This window comes from Triturus cristatus, chromosome 10 (assembly GCF_964204655.1).
Source record: "Triturus cristatus chromosome 10, aTriCri1.1, whole genome shotgun sequence".
Lineage (NCBI taxonomy): Eukaryota > Metazoa > Chordata > Amphibia > Caudata > Salamandridae > Triturus > Triturus cristatus.
Genome location: NC_140593.1, coordinates 655,931,331 through 655,952,122, shown reverse-complemented (window position 1 = coordinate 655,952,122; position 20,792 = coordinate 655,931,331). Strand labels below are relative to the sequence as shown.

The 20,792-nt window shown below is 41.3% G+C and overlaps 1 protein-coding gene across 1 annotated transcript in view; it reads right to left on the bottom strand.

Moving 5' to 3' along the window:
- The window catches only part of LOC146789864 (uncharacterized), a 153,288-nt gene extending 132,706 nt beyond the window's left edge, over positions 1–20,582 (bottom strand). The window contains exon 1 of the mRNA XM_085630145.1: positions 19,414–20,582. Within this exon, the coding sequence (XP_085486271.1) occupies positions 19,414–20,514 (1,101 nt within the window). The 5' untranslated portion in view covers positions 20,515–20,582. The remainder of the gene's footprint in view (positions 1–19,413) is intronic.
- Positions 20,583–20,792: the final 210 nt, after the last annotated feature.

Here is a 20,792-nt window from a genome sequence, read left to right as displayed (position 1 = left end):
TGTTTTTAAATACTGTATTTGTGTTTGTTGTACGCCTTTTATGATTTTAACAAAAATCGAATAAAGAGTATTTTGACTGACTGACTGACTGAAATATGTACTGGTGGTTGTTTGTGCTTTCTCAAAATGGATAGAGGCTTATCCTCTGAAAGATAACACTGCCCTATCCACAGCCAAAGCCCTTGTGAAATAATTTTTCCCCAGGTTTGGAATGCCAAGAATGGTGTGGTGTGATAATGGAAGTGAGTTCGTGGGTAAAGTGATGAAGAATGTATGTGAAGGTTTAGGCATAAAGCAAAAGTTCCACGCTGCAAATCACCCCCAATCAGCTGGACTAGTAGAGCGCTACAATGGAGCCTTAAAGCTCAAGCTGGCCAAAATTCAGGCGAGCACCGGTCTTAAATGGCCTAATGCTCTGCCTTTAGCACTCCTGTCCACCAGAATGACCATACACTCACGAGTGGGACTTAGTCCTTACGAAGTGGTTTTTGGCCGCCCGGCCAACGTATGGGGTGTACCGAGGCCTACGAAATTTAGTGAGATTGAGCATCCAGTACTACTCGATTACCTGTATGATTTGACTGTTAAATTGCGTGTTTTGCACCAACAGGTACATGATACTCTTCCCCAAGCTTCTGAACCTCCTGGACACCCTATCAACCCTGGCTCGTGGGTCCTGGTCCGAAACTTCCAGCGCAAGAGCGACGACGAGCCTCGCTGGATCGGCCCTCACCTTGTGCTTTTATCAACGAGATCAGCGGTGCGAGTAAAAGGGAAGAAGCACTGGATCCATGGCACGCACTGCAAAGTAGTCCCCTTGCCTTTGCCATATGACCGGTGGGTCCAGGAGGGTATCGCCGACTCTGAGACAGACATTGTACCTCGTTTTGTACCATTCAGTAACGCACTCATAAGAGACACAGTTTCAGACCAAGAGAGTGACAATATTCTGCAAGAAGCTGTGCCACCATCAAATAGACTGGACACCACTGAGCCTGAACTTTTGTTCCAAGACCAAACAGCACCTGGCCGTCTCCGCTATAATTTGAGACCAAGGCTCATGGACAAATAAAGATTTCTTTACTATTCCCTTTTTGACATTTTTGGCTCTCCCATCTGAAGGACTTTCTTGATTTTTGTTTTTCGAACCACCATCCGGGTTCAGCTGCAGGGTCGCGGTGCCAAGACTTTGGGGTACAGGCCGAAGACGTTAGGTCAACGGTTCTGGTTGGTCTAGGGCATTTCCCTAGACTGACAGGCGTACTCCTTAGCAGAAGAAACTCATCCGCCGCGAGCGGCCCGTTTAGAGGATGGAGTTTTTTAAGATGGAGAGACCCGTTGAGGACATAAACTCTAAAGCAAGGATGTGTAGAATTGTAAAAAGTAAAGGTTTTGTATTTCTGTGCCTATTTACGCTGTGTAGTATAATAATGTTTATCGTAGGATTTGTGTTTTTCTCCTCTCAAAAGACCATTGCGCCCACTGTACAGCCTATACCTCTTTCTACTGCCTCCTCTCACTCTTTTCACCCTCTGCCTGAGCACGAACAGACCAGACGATCCGAGTTCGTAAATAACTCGTTTATCCAGCTCTTGCACCAGCACCAACTAGTAATGAATACGACCAATTGCTGGGTGTGTGGGTTAATGCCACATACCATTAACAAGGGTATTCCCTATTTGGTGCTGCCCTTTAGTTACAATGGATCGTCATGGGCATTCCAGACCATGTTTCTCTATGCTCTAGATACGTACTCCCCTCGCCAACCGCGTTCCATCAGACCTATCACCAATAATAAGGCTTTGATGAAAGGAGTTGCCGATATGAGTAGAGATATTGATGCATACTCATCCATTCCCAAAGAAGAATTGAGACCTTATGTAGGATGGAACGCGACGGGGTATAGTATTAGTTTGGGTGAAAGACAGTGCAAAATCTCATCCCCAATCTGGGTCGTACCCCACATAGGTCGGTTCTGCTTACAGGGTAATGGTCAGAATCCTAGAGCTCAACTGGGAAGAAGTGACTGTACTGAAACGTGCACTTTCCCGTCACAGTTCTCCCCTGCGTTTTTAGCTGCCAAGGGCACATATTTCATCTGCAATGACCGAGCATATACATGGTTGCCCCCTGATTTCTCGGGCACATGTTATATTGCGAACTTGCTACCGCCTACATTTACTGCTGCCTCTGATTATCACAAGACCAGAGTTGTGAGAGGTGTCATTAGTAAGGAGGATACTGCCGGTCAAGAAGCGGGAGACTTCTTTTTGGGCTTCCTGCCGTTTTGGGGACCTATGGTGAATAGTAGGAACCTGAGACAACTGACACGTGTGGTTGAATCCACTGTAAATGTAACGGCTGGTGCCCTCGGTAATCTGACCGCTGAGCTCCAAGCGGATCGTCTTATGACTTTGCAGAACCGCATGGTTCTAGACGTTATTCTTGCAGACCGCGGTGGGGTATGTAAGGTTATCCAATCTAGTTGCTGCATTTTCATACCAGATAACGCTCCAACAGTCTATCAAGCCATCTCCAAACTCCATAAAATATCTGAATCCATACACGTGGATAAGGGAGACTGGTCACTGGTGGGGTGGTTCTGGGAATTGATATCTGCCTGGGGTTGGAAAGTTCTGATGGTCGTTGGAATGATCTTAGCCATTCTTTTCCTGTTCTGTCTGTGCATACAGTGTGCTCCTGCGATATGTGGCCTCTGTGCTACCTTATGTGTAAGGAAACCTGTATCGAGGGACGAGCTAAGTAATAGGATGATGCTACAGCAACATCTCCATGACTTTGTGAACATTGACCTGGACTCGGATTAAGATGAGTATAGTGATTGCCTATGTAAGGGCAAAAGGAGGGTCTGTCGTACTTTAATCTCTGTGACCGCGTAGGGGACAGGGCCCTACCCCTTTCTATCCTGGTATTGGCGAACCGCAAATGATTAATGCGGTATGTACGAGTGCTTTATATATCGTTCTAGCTATGAATGCACTGTGTACACGTTATTCTGCTTCACTACGCGGGTTCCATTTTGAGAGCGGTGGCCATCTTGTCATTGCCCTCACATAGGCTATAATGGAGCAAATACGGGCCTTGCAGTACATGTGCTTTCCCATGACTTCTCTGTGACCTGGGCAGCTGGCTCTGCTGCCCCAGGTCAAACTGGTCTCACGAGCTCCCCTTCCTCCGTCCACCTGTGATTAGCATCAGGGTTTGACCCATCATAAAACCCTTTCATTCTACACGAGCCTCCGGCTAATCTCTTTCACACCTGACTGTTCCTGCTTTATGACCTGTTTCCCAAAACAGGAGCTGCCCGTGTTTTATTGGGGCCTATTGATATCAAATGTGGGATCTGAACCTTACTGTGTAAATCATTGTGGGCTGGCCGAACTGGAATGTGGGATGGTCATCATGACTCTGCCTTTTCTTTGTAATGTACACTTGTATATTGCCGTATCATAAAACCTAGGAATGTATGCTTGAGGCAGGGAAAAGTGTATTTAAGATGAAGTCCGTTTCTATGATTTTCAGCAGTCTCCTGAGAACATACACGCTGTTGTACTTCTAGGATACCTGTAATTGGTCTGCAGCCAATAAACGATCTTTGACTTCACCCAGAAGACTCTGTGTTTCTGTAGGTCTGGAACAGGGTGAACCCAGAAGTCATAGGGTGTGTGCCCCTGCACCGCTGGGACTAAAATACCCAGTACTTCAATAGTCGCCTTTTAATGAATATCACGCAAATCGTCATGGTGATAGGTACACACGGTTTGTCCAGCATGTCCTAGGTGTTTCTATAAATATATTTAAAAAACAAAGGCCGGCCCCGAGGGATGGGGTCCCCGGGGCCATAAGTGTTCTGAGGAGGGGGGCAACGCAGCCCCCCTCCTAAAGAATTAAAAAAAAAAAGGCCATGACCCGGGGGTTGGGGTCCCCGGGACCGATTATGGCCTTGGGAGGGCCAAATGTATTTTTTTCAACAAAAAAAATTAGGGTGCTAATTTTAATGGTCTGTGGTATGTGTCATAGGTATATGGCGCTACAGAGAAAGTGCACAAGTGTTACCGGTCCCCTAATACGACGGTGCTGAAAGGCGTAGAGACACCACACACTCTACAAATGTAAGCCGGAGCTTAACGTTACTTAATGCTGAAGCCTCAGCACACGTGATAAATATAAGTGCTTTAGTTCAATTCACACATGAAATATGAGTACATAAAAGAATTTCTCTCTTTAAAACACAGAGTGCAGTTTTCTTCTTGTCTTCTTTATTAAGACGAGTCCAGGTGAAGTGTCGAGATTACAGCCAACACGTGTTTCGTCGCATCGGGAGTGTGATCCCGCGACTTCCTCAAGGCTGTGCAAATAAACAGAAAAATGCCAGCTCATACCATGAAAGTACATACAGTAACTGCAATCCACAGTAGTCAACATTAAGTTTGGCATCGTGATCCCAAACACAGTGAGTAATTGTGTGAGGGAAGGTTGAGTTTCCTAAAGGAAGATAGGAACCCATAAGGGGAATGATGAGCAAAAAGTCTTCGAAGCAAACCAAACACATGGAGAGAGAAAGGCCCGATTGTGAAACTACGTGATTGCTAAGTGAACTGCTGGTTGTGCGAATTACTGATAACATTATCGCCGTCGTGGGAGGTAAGTGCCATGTCATCGTTAAAACAAAACGTGACTGAATAAATAACACCCAAAATACCGAGGTGAATTGTTTACCTCTCTTGGTATTCTTGAAATCTCTGTTTACACCAGGGAAATACAATAAAATGTTCCAGTCGTCATTTCAGTGAGCAATTTCCGAGCTAAAAAGTCGCTAAACCTACTTTAATTGTGGTTGTAATTCTGGCCCACAAGGGGTTCTAGGTTCAATAGTAGAAACGAGGGATTCCACAGAATCAACAAGGAGGCGTTCGTGTGCAAACACTTCACTATGGGGATGAAAAATACATACGTCACGGTCCAGACGATCTATAGCGTAATCTTGTTATTCCAACCAACGCTGTCTGTTATAAATGAAAACTTAAGGTCTATGCTTGTCTTCCCGTATCTGCTAATTCCAAAAGGTCCCATCACAAATACGCTGCCAATTATGCAAGCCCAAAGCACAAGCCATGCTCTATTTGTCTATAGGATCATAAGATCCTAGGTGATTCCAATTGGCATCCTGAATATCACTCATACCCTGTTGCAGTGTCACGAGATAAGTCCCTGACTCCGTTTAACAAACAATCGTAATAACCCATATGGGGCATATACGAAAATCACCTTGTGGAAACAGAGTGCCGTTCCAACATGCAACCAACCTCGAATCAGGTTAAACGCATTCTCCTTACCTGACTTATTCTTCCCAAATATCGTGCCCTCGTTCTCACATGTATCCTCTAAGCGTACGAGCCGGGTCCGCCGAGTATGGCAGCCCGTCCTCCGTGTGTTTATGTCACGTGACAAAAAGTCAAACCGGGAATATATCCGGGTTCGCGCGTCAGCACGTTCGTCAATAAGATTAACATAGTGAAAAGACTCTGCGTGATGATACAGCCTCCCAACCCACGAGTGGGGACCCGTGCTTGTCACTATTGGTCCCTACATTTATATTTATAGTCCGATAAGACTTCGGTCCCAATATTATAAGTGATTGACATAAAGAGTAATACGCGGATTCAATCACTATACGTATCTCGATCCAATGAGGTGTTGGAAATCGTTCTGATTCCGTTGGATCTCAAATATCACCGTTCTGGTGTTCCTCAGTCAAAATCACCATTTACGATCAATGAGGCCTGTTTTGGCCTGAAAGGAGTGCAAAATCGATTGTGATTAGTTTTCAAATCAATTATGGACGTGATGTGTGCATGAGTCGGCTATATTTGTGCCGGTAGATATGATTTCTTAAGGTGAGTGCCCCTAGTCTCTCCACAAGTGAGGTCAACAAATGGTTTGGTCAATGTGCGATCTCAGAATAAAATATTCAAATAGGTACAGAATTCATGCACATGTACAATAAAAAGCAAAGGGTATCAACACATCCCTGTGTTCGGAAGTACACATACAAAGTGAACATAAACATTTAGAGTCCTGGTTACGAAATTATTAGTCTAACCTTAGCGTGACATTGTTAGCATTGAATTGTTCTGTGAATATGAACAGTACATCATTGATTGCAGCGTAGTATATACTAAAACATTCAAGAGTAGGGTAGACAGAACTGTAACCTTGTGTGCCGCATTTATTTCTCTCTTCTAAGACTAAAAGGCACAGTACGACATTGGTAGTATATTCATATATCATGTTTAAGCTGTTTCGTATTAGTTACCAGTCAAGTCTATCTGCCCAGGAAGTAATGGAGCTCATGGTCAATATTCAAGCCGCATTCAGTACTCCTCATTTTTAGAATCCAGAGTGCCTCTTTGCGTCTCAGTGTCAGTTCCCGATTCCCACCCCGGGGGTGTCTGGGTATATAGTCGATGCCATAGTACTCGAAGCGTTTCATTGTCGTTTGTTTGGGGCAGATAGACATATGAGCAGCTATAGGGTATCTCATATCCCCATTCTTAACTGCTCTCATGTGTTCTCCAATCCTGTCGCGTAAAGGTCTAATGGTACTGCCAATGTATTTTTGCCCACATTTGCACTCTATAACGTAAATCACAAATTTGGTGAGGCAAGTGATGTTGGTCCTGATTTTGTAAATTCTGCCACCAGGGCCTCCAAATTCAGTGATTCTATTATGTGGCCATTTGCAAGCCGTGCATTTGCCACAACCGGAAAAACCACAAGAGTACTGTTGTGTACTTGTATTGACATCATGGGGACACCGTAGTGTCACATGCCTTTGCGTGTCCCTGCGAGGACACCGTATCGTTGTACTTCACCAGCTGTGACATCACCAGCTGTCAGTTGGTGACAGTTGACAGCTGGTGATCCTGAGCAGCGGCTGCATTCTTGCGCTCCACGTTCGGAGCTGTGTTGGCGAAGAATAAAGAACTTACTACTTACTATACCGCTCCACTTTGTTCTTTACAAAGTGGCGACGAGCGCCAACACCGGAACCCACAACCTGTACTTTAACAAGAAAAAAAAAAACGGCGTTTAAGGAAACTTGCAGTCCTAGGACAAATACCATCACGGAAAAAGGTGTTGTCAAACTGTAGGGAAAAGCTGCTGCGGAAGACAATACGAATACACCAGGAAAATTCAAGGTGCGTGAAGCAACCAATACAAAAGAAAATAAAGCAACGAAATACAAACAAAGAAACTGCCGTAGAAACTGTGAAGGAAACTTCTGAACATTTAAAGACGACACCGTGAGTAACGTTGCGTGTCAGTGGATGTCAGCATATGTGAAGTGATACGCTGTGTCTATCTCTGACTGTGAGGCTTTTGTGAGGTGAAGCGCTTCGTGCACTCCAACTGTAAAAGAATGACAGTTTAACGGTGTAAACTGCCAGCTGATTCAGCGTCACGCATGCAAATTAAAGGTGACGTAAGCTGACGCGTTGAGGAATCCTCCAGGAATCTCGGTGTGACGCTTGACGTAGACAACGTGCGGCCATTTTGAATTTTGGGAAGCATCAACAAAACGATTGAAATTGAATCACCAGGGCAACGCGCGTTACGCGCTAGGAAAAAAACACCGGCAACTCAGTACTGTGCTTCCAATCAGCTGCCGGAAGCAAACTAAAGCTAAATTTCACACGCTGGAAAACATAATTGAATAAAAAACGCACCAGTTAACTAAGAAATTATAGGTGAACTGATATAGCACATGCAGCACAGTGTTTAAAGTATAATAATAGAAATATTAAATTAAAAGCAGAATGTCATCTGGCTACTTGTGGAATCTTTCCCCACCACAATCATTCCTACCTGGCAAGGGAGAACCGTTACTAAAATGGGAAGAATGGAGGAAGTATTTTAATAACTACATCTCGCAGTTCGATGACGATGATGAATTTACACCTAAAAAGAAATACAAACTCCTACTACATTGTCTCGGAGCAGGTGGAATTAAAGTGTACAACAGCATCAACAAGAAAGCAAGAGGTGAGGGAGAAGACGATGTTTACGCAAATGCCATAGATGACCTGAATGCGTATTACAAACCTAATGTGTGTGTTGGTGTGGATAGATATAAATTCTTCCACAGGAAGCAAGGGAAGGAAGAGTCGGTCAATGACTATGTTTCTGCACTGAAGGAGTGGCATTGAACTGTCGCTTTGGGAATCTACACGACGAGTTCATAAGAGACCAAATTGTTATGCAGGGGTCAAATGCTGACATTCAGGACAGCCTCTGGGCTAAAGGGGAGTATCCACTCCAGAACATTATTGACGTTGCCAGAAAATCTGAATTAACAGGACGCTGCGCAAAGGCAGTGATAGCAGAAAGCAATGAAAAAAAAGAAAGCGGAACTGTCAGCAAGGTGACACATGTTAAACAAAACACAAAGAACACATGGAACAAGTCAGCTAAAAACATAAACAACAAATCTGCGGATAACGGAGCAAGGCGTTGCTACAGATGTGGAGACAATACACATTGGGCTGACGACAAAAAGTGCCCTGCACGCGGAGCAAAAGGCACATACTGTGGGGTCATTGGGCATTTCCAGAAGGCATGTCGGAGGCGTAAGGCACGTTCTGTGAAAAACATCTATGAATCAGATGAATTAGAGAATGAAGATTCTGAGGAAGACGACGTCAATATGTGTGTCCTCAGTATCGAGGAGGAGCAGATAAACGAAGTCAGTACAGGTGGAATAACTAAAAAGAAGAAACCTACATGCAACATGGCCATTGGTGGCGTAGATATTAACATAGTCGCCGATTCAGGCTCACCATACACAATAGTGAACAAAAAAGTATGGGAAGAGAAGTTCACACCACATATTGGCAATCACCTTGAGAAGGCTGACATCCTAATCAAGTCATTCACGGGAGAAGCAATCGACGTGTGTGGCTACAGAAAACTAAATTTCGCATACAAAGGGAGAGAGTCAGAAGGAAAACTCTATGTATCCGCTGTTGGGCCATCGGTCTTGGGCTGGATGGACCAGGGGAATTTGAGCATCATCTTGGACCCCAGCAGTTCTGACCCTGTTCTAGTAGTGCAAAATGCGTATGACTATAACAAATCCATTCTAAACAAGTACCCTAATGTCTTTAAGGACAAAATTGGTGCACTTAAGGGATACCAACATAAGATAGTTGTTAAACCAAATGCAACACCAGTTGTACACAAGACTCGCAATCTACCATTTGCAATAAAGGACGAAGTAAAAAGACAAATTGAGAAGCTCCTAAAGGAAGGAACAATCGAACAAGTGGAGGCCAGTGAATGGGTCGCACCTCTGGTCGTAGCCAAACGACCCAACGGAAAATTGAGACTCTGTGTGGACTTACGGGACCTTAACAAGAATATAATAATTAAGCAGTTCCCGTTACCTAAAATTAGCGAAATGCTTGCAACAACCAAAGGGGTCAGATGGTTTTCAACTATTGACCTAAAGTCTGCGTACCACCAGGTGCCACTGCACCGTGAGAGCAAAAGGCTTACGACGTTCATCACACCCTTTGGGTGTTACCAATTTACGAGAGTACCTTTTGGATTGGCATCCGCTGCAGCGATGTTTCAGAGACTAATGAACAACATCTTCAAGGGAGTCAAGGGTATTCTGATGTTTCAAGATGATATCCTTATCATGGGAAAATCTAAGGAAGAGCACGACGACAAGGTAGATCAAGTGCTAGGAATCCTGGAAACTAAAGGGCTCACGGCTGAGTACAGTAAATGCAAGTTTGCATGTGAGTCTGTGAACTATCTTGGGCACGAAATAAATGGAAAAGGAATCTACCCGAAAAAAGACTTAATGGATGCTATTAAAAAACTCTCCTGTGCCCAAAAACAAGGAAGAGCTGAGGTCTTTCCTAGGCCTTGTAGAATTTTATGCGAAGTTTATAAAGAACTTCTCTGAAAAGACGTACGATCTGCGACAACTATTAAAGATGAGAAGTGAATTCATTTGGACTGACATATGCCAAGCTGCATTCAACACCATAAAAGATGACCTGTGCAATGCAATACCCCTACAGGGTTTTGACCCTTCACTCCGCAACACCATCACAACGGATGCAAGCTCAAAGGGTTTTGGAGCCGTATTGACTCAAAAAGATGACAAAGGATTACAGTACACCATAGCGTTTGCATCACGGTCATTGACACCGACGGAGGAAAAATTCTCGGTCATTGAACGCGAAGCATTGGCATGTGTGTGGGCCTTGGAGCACTTTTGAAATTATGTGTGGGGAAACAAAGTCACACTATGCACGGACCATAAGCCGCTCACCAAGGTGTTCACCACAAGGGGTCTATATTCGGCTTCACCTAGGCTAGCGCGTTTATCTGTACGCCTATTTGACTTCAATTATAATATTGAATACGTACCTGGGGTGAAGAACGTTGTGGCTGACTATTTAAGCAGATTACCGATAAAAGAAGAAAACCAGGAAAATGAAACTGACGAGGGAGAATACTGTATCGCTAGCCTAGATGACAATCTACAGGGTATCTCAAAGGAAGAATGGCTCACTGAGCAAGAAAAGGACAAGGACATCTGCCTCGTGATCAGGATGTTAGAAGGAGAATGGACACACAAAAATAAACTCACTGAAACAATGAGACATTACTATGAAGTGAAGGAGGAACTGTCACACGAGAATAGCTTACTGTTGAGAGGTTGTAGGGTGGTACCCCCAGTCACGTTAAGAAAAAGAATCCTTGATATTTGTCACGAGGGACATTTAGGCATAGTTAAATGTAAAAGGAGAGTCAAGGAAAGCTACTGGTGGCCTTGGGTAAGCAGGGACGTTGAAAGAGCAGTCAGAAACTGCAACATGTGTCAGCAATCCGACAAGACCCAAGTCACTCTTAGACCACCATTACACCCCATTAGTTGCCCGACTATGCCATGGGAAAGAGTGGGGATAGATATCATGGGCCCCATAGAGGGAAAAGAGGAGCAATGGTATATAATAGTACTTATTGACCATTTTACCAAATGGCCTGAACTCACGTTCACGGTCAAACCTGATTCCAGGGCGGTGGTAGAGTTTCTAGATTCTGTATTCACGCGAGAAGGGCTCCCTAAACAGATAACCAGTGACAATGGGCCGCAGTTCCTGTCAGACCTATTTAAGGCCTACACATCTAGAAACCAAATTACACACAAAACCACATCGGTGTACCACCCGGCCGGAAACGGCGCGGTGGAACGCTTCAATAGAGTACTAAAAGGCATTATCCAGTTGTCCAACGACAACAGACTGTTCTGGAAAAATGAGATCCTAAAAACAGTATGGGCCTACAGAATCACACCGTGTGACTCAACTGGTCACAGCCCATTCGTACTCATGCGGGGCAGAACGCCTCTCTCTAAGGATAATGTGGGTTGGACTTTAGCCTCAAAGAGTGTACACTGGTCCAGTGACCAAGTAAGAAGGAAGGTTGGGCATGGTCAGAACAAAACCAAAAATAGGTACGACCACAAACATGGTTGCAAGGATGTGCAACTCTCTATAGGGGAAACCGTTAAGGTAAAGAGAAGTGGCCACGTAGCGAAGGGTCAGAACAAGTTCTCGCCACCCCTTACTGTAAAAGAGGTGTATTGCAACTCCGCTCTTTTAAGTGATGGTAAGGTGCATCACTTCACAGCCCTATCCGTGTGCAAGCCTACCACGGTAGTCACCATCGAAGTGCACTGTAAGTTGAATGATAACAAGCACCACATTTCTCTGTCTGACTCATCCGACAGTGAAGCCAGTCCACACAGTACCCACACACTACACATACTGAAGTTCCCAACCCCGTGACACTCACCCCTAGCACGGATTCTGGTAGGGTTGTCAGAGTTTTGCCACCCACTCCTAGGTACGACGAGTCACTACCATCTAGTACCAGCAGGTGTGGCAGAAGGATAGTACCTCCTGCGAAACTTAGCAATTACATTTGTGATTAGGCATTTTGTTAAGCCTTGTTAGTCATTGTCTCTCTGTTCATAAAGGGGGAAGATGTGTTGTGTACTTGTATTGACATCATGGGGACACCGTAGTGTCACATGCCTTTGCGTGTCTCTGCGAGGACATCGTATCGTTGTACTTCACCAGCTGTGACATCACCAGCTGTCAGTTGGTGACAGTTGACAGCTGGTGATCCTGAGCAGCGGCTGCATTCTTGCGCTCCACGTTCGGAGCTGTGTTGGCGAAGAATAAAGAACTTACTACTTACTATACCGCTCCACTTTGTTCTTTACAAGTACGTGGTCAACCAATTGTCTGTGTTCTTGGGTATAGGATAACTAGGACTCAAAATATTTCTAAGTGAGATCCCCCTTTTAAAAGTAATGTCTGGTTTGTTGCTGATGTACTCGTTAAGCGATCTGTCAGCCTTAAGTAGATGCCAATGCTTAGTAAGGCTACGTCTCAAGATCCCAGACCAGTCATTATAGTTGGTGACCAGTCTTACCTTATTATCCTGTTTGTTTGATGTCGTTTTGTCTTTCAGAGTGTCTACCCTAGTGACTGAGTCAATTCTCCGCTCTGCCCTTCTCAGGACCTCCTGAGTGTACCCACAATTTTTAAATCTCTTGAGGGTACTCCTTTTATGTGTTTCAAAATCCGTGTCGGTGCTACAGTTTCGTCTCACCCTGACAAGTTCTCCATATGGGATTGACCGGATTTGGTGTGGTGGATGTGAGCTGGATGCATGGAGTACCGAATTACATGATGTTGCTTTCCTGAATAATCTACTCTGTAAGCATCCGTCCTCCACATAAAATTCCACATCTAGGAAGGAAATTCTGTTTGTACTCTGTTCAGAGGTGAAGCGGATATTTTGGTCATTGGCATTAAGATGTTCTATGAATCCGATGAGTCGTGTTTGGGACCCCGTCCAAATCATAAAACAATCATCAATATACCTTCCCCAGTATAATATTGAGTCATTCCAGTTTGTGCCCAGTGGGCCCCAGATCATCATCGCCTCGAACCATCCCATGAAGAGATTGGCATACGAAGGAGAAAATCTGGAGCCCATTGCAACACCCTGCTTCTATCTGTACCAGTCACCTTGAAATAGGAATACATTATTATCTAGTAGCAATGTCACCATTTCCATCAGCATTTCAGTATGCTCCCAAGTAGTAGCTGATCTGTTATATAACATTCTTCTTACCGCCATCATCCCTGCCTCTCTCTTAATGCTGGTATACAGCGCTGTGACATCCAAAGTTACCATGATCATCCCATCTTCCCAGGTAAAATCAGCTAAAGTGCTTAGAATGTGTTTTGTGTCCCTGATATAAGAGGGGAGGTTAACCACCATGGGTTTCAGAAATGTGTCAATATATTCCGAGATTTTCTCTGTCGGGCCCCCAATACCCGATATAATAGGTCTGCCAGGGGGAAAAGGACAAGTCTTGTGGATTTTGGGTAAAGTGTATAGGCAAGGGAACCTCGGTCTATCCACTTTCAGAAATGTCAGTTCGTCATCATCAATTAAACCTAGCCCATGCCAACGTCTGAGTTGCGTGTTTATGTGATCTGTAAGAACCCAAATTGGATTAATACTAAGTGGCTCATAGCATTCAGGATCTGCGAGTTGTGATCTGATCTCTTCATTGTAGTCCAGGCTACGCATAACCACCATGTTGCCCCCCTTGTCAGCCTCCCGAATAGTTAGGTCACAATTGTTGCTCAAGTCTTTCAACGCTTTACGTTCCTCTCGCGTTAAGTTGTCCTGTGTTGAGTGAGTGACTGTCATTTGAGATGTCATCAGTGATGTCATAAGTGATGTCACTGACCATGTCATGAGTGATGTAATATGTGATGTCATCAGCAGTGCATTGCGGGCGCGCGAGTTATAGTTAGCTGAACTAACTATAACGGGGGAATTTCAATGGTTTTGTACAAGTGAAAAGTCCAGCTAACTATAACGCCCCTGAAACCTATGGTTTTTTCAGTGAATATATATATATATAAACATATATATATATATATATATATATTCACTGAAAAAACCATAGGTTTCACACACGTTATAGTTAGGAATTAGCATTTAAAAAACCTTAGAAATTCAGTGAAAAAACCATAGGTTTCACACATGTTATAGTTAGCTGGACATTTTACTCGTAAAAAACCAATGAAATTGCCCCGTTATAGTTAGTTCAGCTAACTATAACTCGCGCGCCCGCAATGCACTGCTGATGACGTCACATATTACATCACTCATGACATGGTCAGTGACATCACTCATGACATCACTGATGACATCTCAAATGACATCACTGATGACATCACTGATGACATCATCCAGTGAATGTGTGTTTTTCTGAAAATTAAATATGTTTTATATATGTATATCTCAAGGTCGATGGAAGAATAAATGGGTATATAAGTGTCTAAATGGATGATTTGTTTTTGAAAAATTGATTGTGTAACTGACTGATTAAGTGTATCTCTCACTTTGTGTATAAGTGGCTGCATGGGTTGGTGAGTAGCTACATGGGTGTCTATATAGGTTATTAGTTGTTTTTTGAGTATCAGTCTGAGTGTCTGCATGGTACGGTGGGGGGTATTACGTAGTGCATAGATGCATGAATGAGTGACTCACTGTTTGTATGTGTTGAAGACAGCATGTGTGCAGGACTGTATGGGTGGATGAGTGTGTGTATGGGTGTGTTAGTGAGTGAATGACTGTCTCAATAGTGTCTTCAGGAGTAACTACATATGTTTTAAACTAGTATATGTGAGTATTGGTGTATATATGTGAGTATATATGAGAGGGAGAGATTGAAAGAGTTCCTGTATGAATAAGTATGTGTTTCTATAAGTGATTGTTTAAAAGACTAAGTATGTGTAAGTTTCCGTAGAAGTAAGTATGGTGGTGTGTGTATTACTGTATATGCAAGTAAATGTATGTTTTATTCTTTTTTAGCATGAGTGACTATGTGTGTGAGTAACTCTATGGATGAGTGGCATTGTGTAACAGGATGTATAGATGTATGAGTACATATGATGAGTGAGTACATGTATGAGTGACTGTGTAGGACTGTTGGTGAATGAGTGGATGTGTATGTGGATCTTTGAATTACTGAAGAGGTTGTTGTAACTGGTATTGGTATGTCCATTGTTTTGAAATTTTTAGTCTCTATTTTTGAATGTGTGTATCAAAGCTTATATTAAGGTGAGAGGAGGTCTGCCACTCTATCACAAGGATGATGTCATCAGTGATGTCATCAGTGATGTCATTTGAGATGTCATCAGTGATGTCATGAGTGATGTCACTGACCATGTCATGAGTGATGTAATATGTGACGTCATCAGCAGTGCATTGCGGGCGCGCGAGTTATAGTTAGCTGAACTAACTATAACGGGGCAATTTCATTGGTTTTTTACGAGTAAAATGTCCAGCTAACTATAACATGTGTGAAACCTATGGTTTTTTCACTGAATTTCTAAGGTTTTTTAAATGCTAATTCCTAACTATAACGTGTGTGAAACCTATGGTTTTTTCAGTGAATTTGCAAGGTTTTTTAAATGCTAATTCCTAACTATAACGTGTGTGAAACCTATGGTTTTTTCAGTGAATTTCTAAGGTTTTTTAAATGCTAATTCCTAACTATAACGTGTGTGAAACCCATGTTTTTTTCAGTGAATTTGCAAGGTTTTTTAAATGCTATTTTTTTTTTTTTTCTTCATTTTTTTCAAACATATTTTTTATTTAATTTTTTACCTTTTATAAAGACTATGCTTAATTTTTTAAAATCATTAAATATTTATTTTATATAAATTTTTTAAAATAAACAAGTAAAATTTATTTCTAGATTATTTTTTTTTTTTTTTTTTTTTTTTTATAGTACGCGTACCGTAAGCTCACGGTAAGCGTACGGTTTACGCAACGTCCGTAATCTATCTACGCTGCTTGCGTATAGTTACGTACTTTGCGTAGCGCGCGTACTGCGCGTGGGACGCGTGCGCGCTTACGCAACACGCGCACGTTACGCGGAAGTGCCTGGAAATGACTGTTATGCGCATGCGCGCAAGCGCGTGTCTTTTTTACGCGCACGCGTACTTTTTGCCGTAAGCGTACCGTAAGCGTACCGTAAGCGTACGGTTGGTCATGTGATCATGAAACACAACTTTTGATTGGTTGAAACTACTTTCAGTTCTAGAACTCTCCTACACCACACCCATTCCCCTCATTTCTGCTTGTGATCCCTTGGGAGAAGGAGCTGGTTTGTCTTTGGGATACGATGGCAGAACAGCAGAGCTCTTCTGAGAGTGAGGCTAGCACCAGCAGCACTGTCTTGAGGCAGAGAGCGAGGAAAGTAAAGCCTTCTTATGTTTGGGATTATTTTACTTTTCCAGAAGGCCAGCAAAAGGTGAATGCACCCTTAGTTACTTGCAAGCTGTGTCAGCGTGTACTTTCTAGAGGTAATCCTGACAGGAAGTATTCCTTTGGGAATCACACCATGATGAGGCACCTCAAGGATGTACACAAAAGGACACATGCTCAACTTTTTGGAGGTAACTCTTCAGAAAGACGAGCCAGTACATCCACAGCAGCTCAGCCTGGACCATCACCTGCAGAGCTTACTCCTTCTTCTGCAGCTCAGGTGAGCCCTTCATCTGTGGGGGGAGAATCTCCTTTTGCTGGCCCTCTGGAAATGAACCCTCGATTTCGGAAGGTTGATATTCATTGCACATTTTGTAAAGCTCTAATTTGTTATAGGGAGACCAGTGTTTCCCTAGTGAATAACAAAATAGATCAGCACATTTGTAGCTTTGAATGATTTTCCCATGGTTCCTTTCCTCTGTCCCTGCATGAACACAACGGTTCTTTTAAGAGCCAACCTTATCTTTCATCTTTTTTTTACATTTTTTTTAAAAAACTTTTTTTTTTTTTTTTACCGTACGCGTACGGTAAGCGTACCTTTTTTTTTATTTTTTAAAAAAAACACTAAAAATCATTTTTCACATTACAAGGTCCTTGAGAGACTACAATTATTACTATTGACTTACCATACTCACTGAAAAAAATATTTATTCATTTGTTTTTTTAAAAAATAGTTTTTTAAATGGTTGTAGTTTACGAAAATTTTCTATATCGATCTGAAAAAAAAGAAAAAAGTATTAATATTTTTAAACCATTTTATAATACAGTACACATATTTACATTTTTTACCAAAAAATATTTTTGCCTTATTTTTGCTGTTTTCAGAATATATTGCATTTCACTATAAATTGTGAAAGCAATTGCATTCATCATTTTACAGCGGGCAAAAAAAAATAACAATCTCAAAGATTGTATTAAAAAAGCCCAGAATCTCTTCTCACTTAAACTTATCATTACAGAAATGCATATTATTCTAAAAAAATATCATCTAAAAACAATACTTTTTTCTTTAAAATACCGTCTGATATTTTTGTTTCAGGAGTATAATCACAATATTATATCTCAAATAACTCCAAAATACATCTGATTTTATTTCCTTTAGGCCAAATTGTATTTTTTTTTTTCCCTGGAATAAATTTCCAAGGGAAAACCATTAAAATTCTAAAGTTTAATCTGTCCAGATCTCACCGATTCTCTGTAACATTTTGGTTCACAAAAATTTTTTGAATAATTTATTTAGTCCACAATAGAATTGGTTACTTTTCCACATGGCCAAATAGTAATTTTTTAAATCATTTTTGTAAAAATTTCCAATGGCAGTCCAATAGCATTCCAAAATTTAAAATGTGCAGAAGTTACCGATTATCTCTAAATTATTGGTTTTTCAAAATTGCATTAAAAATTTAAAAAGTCCACATTACAATTGGTTATCTTTCCTTTAGGCCAAATGATAATTTTAAAAAATATTTTTTCTACAAAATTGCAATGGTAATCCAGTAAAATGGTAAAATTATTTTGTCCAGATCTTGCCAAGTCTCTCTAAAATTTAGGTTTCAGAAAGATTAGATAGGAATTTGCTAAATCAAAAGGCAAACGTTGTTTGAAAATCAATTGGGAATCATTACACAGTGTCCAGCCTTTTTCACATTTAAGATAAACTGTGTAATGTCCAGAAGTAACAGTAGGTCCATCATGGAAAATTATTGCAACAGTTACAAAAGTTTTTCCTGAAATTGATAATTGCTGTCCTGTAAACTTCTTTATTAAAGTATCCAATTTTGAACCATCAGCTCTACATCGTTGCATCATTAAAATTACATACTGTCCGTATTCCCTTAAAATTAATGTTGAAAACATGTCAGAATTACACTCACCACATTTCATGCTATGATTAGCATCTTTAACTAATTTTGCAAAAGTGACTGTTTTACTCTCTGGCAATGTCAAATAAATAAACCTTTCATTATCAACAATAGAGCCACATATATTATAACAATTTTCACAACTATGTTCCCATTTATAAGAGAGACCAAAAAAAATGTCAATGGGAACTCCTTCTTCTTCCACTACCTGAAGAAAAAACAACAAGAATTCCTGTGCGTCTTGCTGTACATTTTGAGAAAACTGTGTTCGTCCTGAACATACATCTAAAAGTTTTCTAATGTCAGTAGCACTTTCTATTTGAGTTTTATCTTTACTCAGCTTTTGAAAAAGGAGACTGAGCTCTGAACAGAATCTTTTTCCCTGATTTACTATTATCTGCTCTTGCAAACTTTCCAGATGAAATACAACATTCAGCACTACATTAGCGTAGCAGTTGACACGAGAGCTATTTTCAAAATGACATCCTACAACCTGTTCTTCATTTTCCTTATTCTTTTTGCTTGCAATTACATCACTCCTCTTTTTTTTCCTCTTCTCTACATCTTCATTACAGATATTCTCATTTCTCCTTTTACGAGAAACTACACGTTTCTCCAACACAGGATACTGACCTAAATGAGGAGCATAGGTTCTTCTTAATCTATTATACTCCTTTACACAGTTTGTATCAGCACTAACTTTTGAATCATCAAAGTCAATCATGAATAAACCTGATAATGTTTTGACTCGTGACAAAGCTACATATGCCATACCTTCTTTGAACACAGTTGAACCAATGTTCACAAATGCACAATCTACAGTCAATCCTTGAGACTTGTGGATAGTTACAGCATATGCTAGTGAAAACGGAAACTGCTTCCTACGTACATATAAGTCTTTCACAAGCATGAAACGAACTGAACAACGACAAATGTCTTTAACTTCCTCTATCTGATCAAATTTTATTTTTAAACATTCAATTCCATCTTTTTTCTGATAATTAATAAAACCCACAACTCTTCCCATCGCTCCATTCACTAAGCCTTTTTCAACATCCAAATTTCTCCTTAAAAACACTCTACAGTTCATGCAAACATATAGATTTTTTTCTAATCCTGCTGTTTTGGAGATATTCTTCTCTAGTGAGTCCAATTTATTTTTCAGTTTGCCTGTTACTGTGACAGTAATTCTTCCATCCTCAATTTTGTCCACTGCTTCCAATTTCATGATGTCTTCATTTTCCAATTTCAAAAGCTCCTCATTAAATATTGAGCATTCACGTAGAGTTGGCATTAAGCAGATGACACTTTTGTTTTCTGCAATATTCTTGTATATTTTCTCTGCAACTATTTCTTCCTTTGGAAATAAGTTATGTAACAGCCGACTCTGTAATGCTTTTTTGCCAACTTCTGTGAGTAGTCCAATTCTGATATCTTTCAGAATACTTCCATATTCTTCATCGTTTGCTTGCCTCATATTAGTTGTAAGTTCCTTGTACTCAAAGAAGGACCAAATATTTGTATTTCCAATGCTTCCCAATGACTTCTTCGTGTCTTCATGTGTCACAGTATTAAACACTGGTTGTCCTTTAACTGGAGTAAGTTGCAAAAGATCCCCAAAAACTATGACGTGTTTTCCACCAAATAACACGTCATAGTCTGTCTTCAAAATTTGCTGCATTCTTAAATGCACAAAGGCAAGCATTAAGTTTGATACCATGCTCACCTCATCAATAATGAGAACTTGCATCTTCTTCAATACTCTTGACACTTCTAAGGATGCTTCTCCAGTTAGCTTGTTGAATTGTATTTTGTTCTCATGCTCCACTGGTAACATTAGCAAACGATGTAAGGTGATTCCTTTTATGTTATATGCTGCTAACCCAGTTGGAGCAGTAACCACACAAGACAAAGTAGAATCCGTTTTTTGCTTTAGGTAGCTTCTGATGACTTTAATTAGGAAACTTTTTCCAGTGCCAGCTTGTCCGCTTACATACATCCTGATTGGATGAAATGATGTGCATGAGCACTCTTTTTTGATATGTAGAAATCCGTGATCAATTTTGTTTTTGATCTCTTCATAAATTTGTTGCTGCTCTTGATTCAGTTGTCTTTCCAAATTTTCTAAGTCTATAAATTCTTCTTGAGCTTGATTCATAGCCGTTTCCACTTCATTCATGGCTATTGATGCTTCATTTTCAACGATTGGTTGTCCTAGGGGATCTTGACTGTATGTTCCTGAACTTTGGCTGTCCTGAGAACTGTCTCTAGCTATTTCTGCTGCAATTGTAGTTTCCTGTTCAATTTCTTCATTTAACATTTGCAGATAAGTTGAGAATGTACTGCATTGTATGCTGTCTTTGCAAGCATTAAAAGAATCTTCATAGCTCTGGAATTCTCCCAGTAGTTCATCCTCTGTACGCCATGGTTTAAACAACTGTAAAAGAGCCAAGTAGT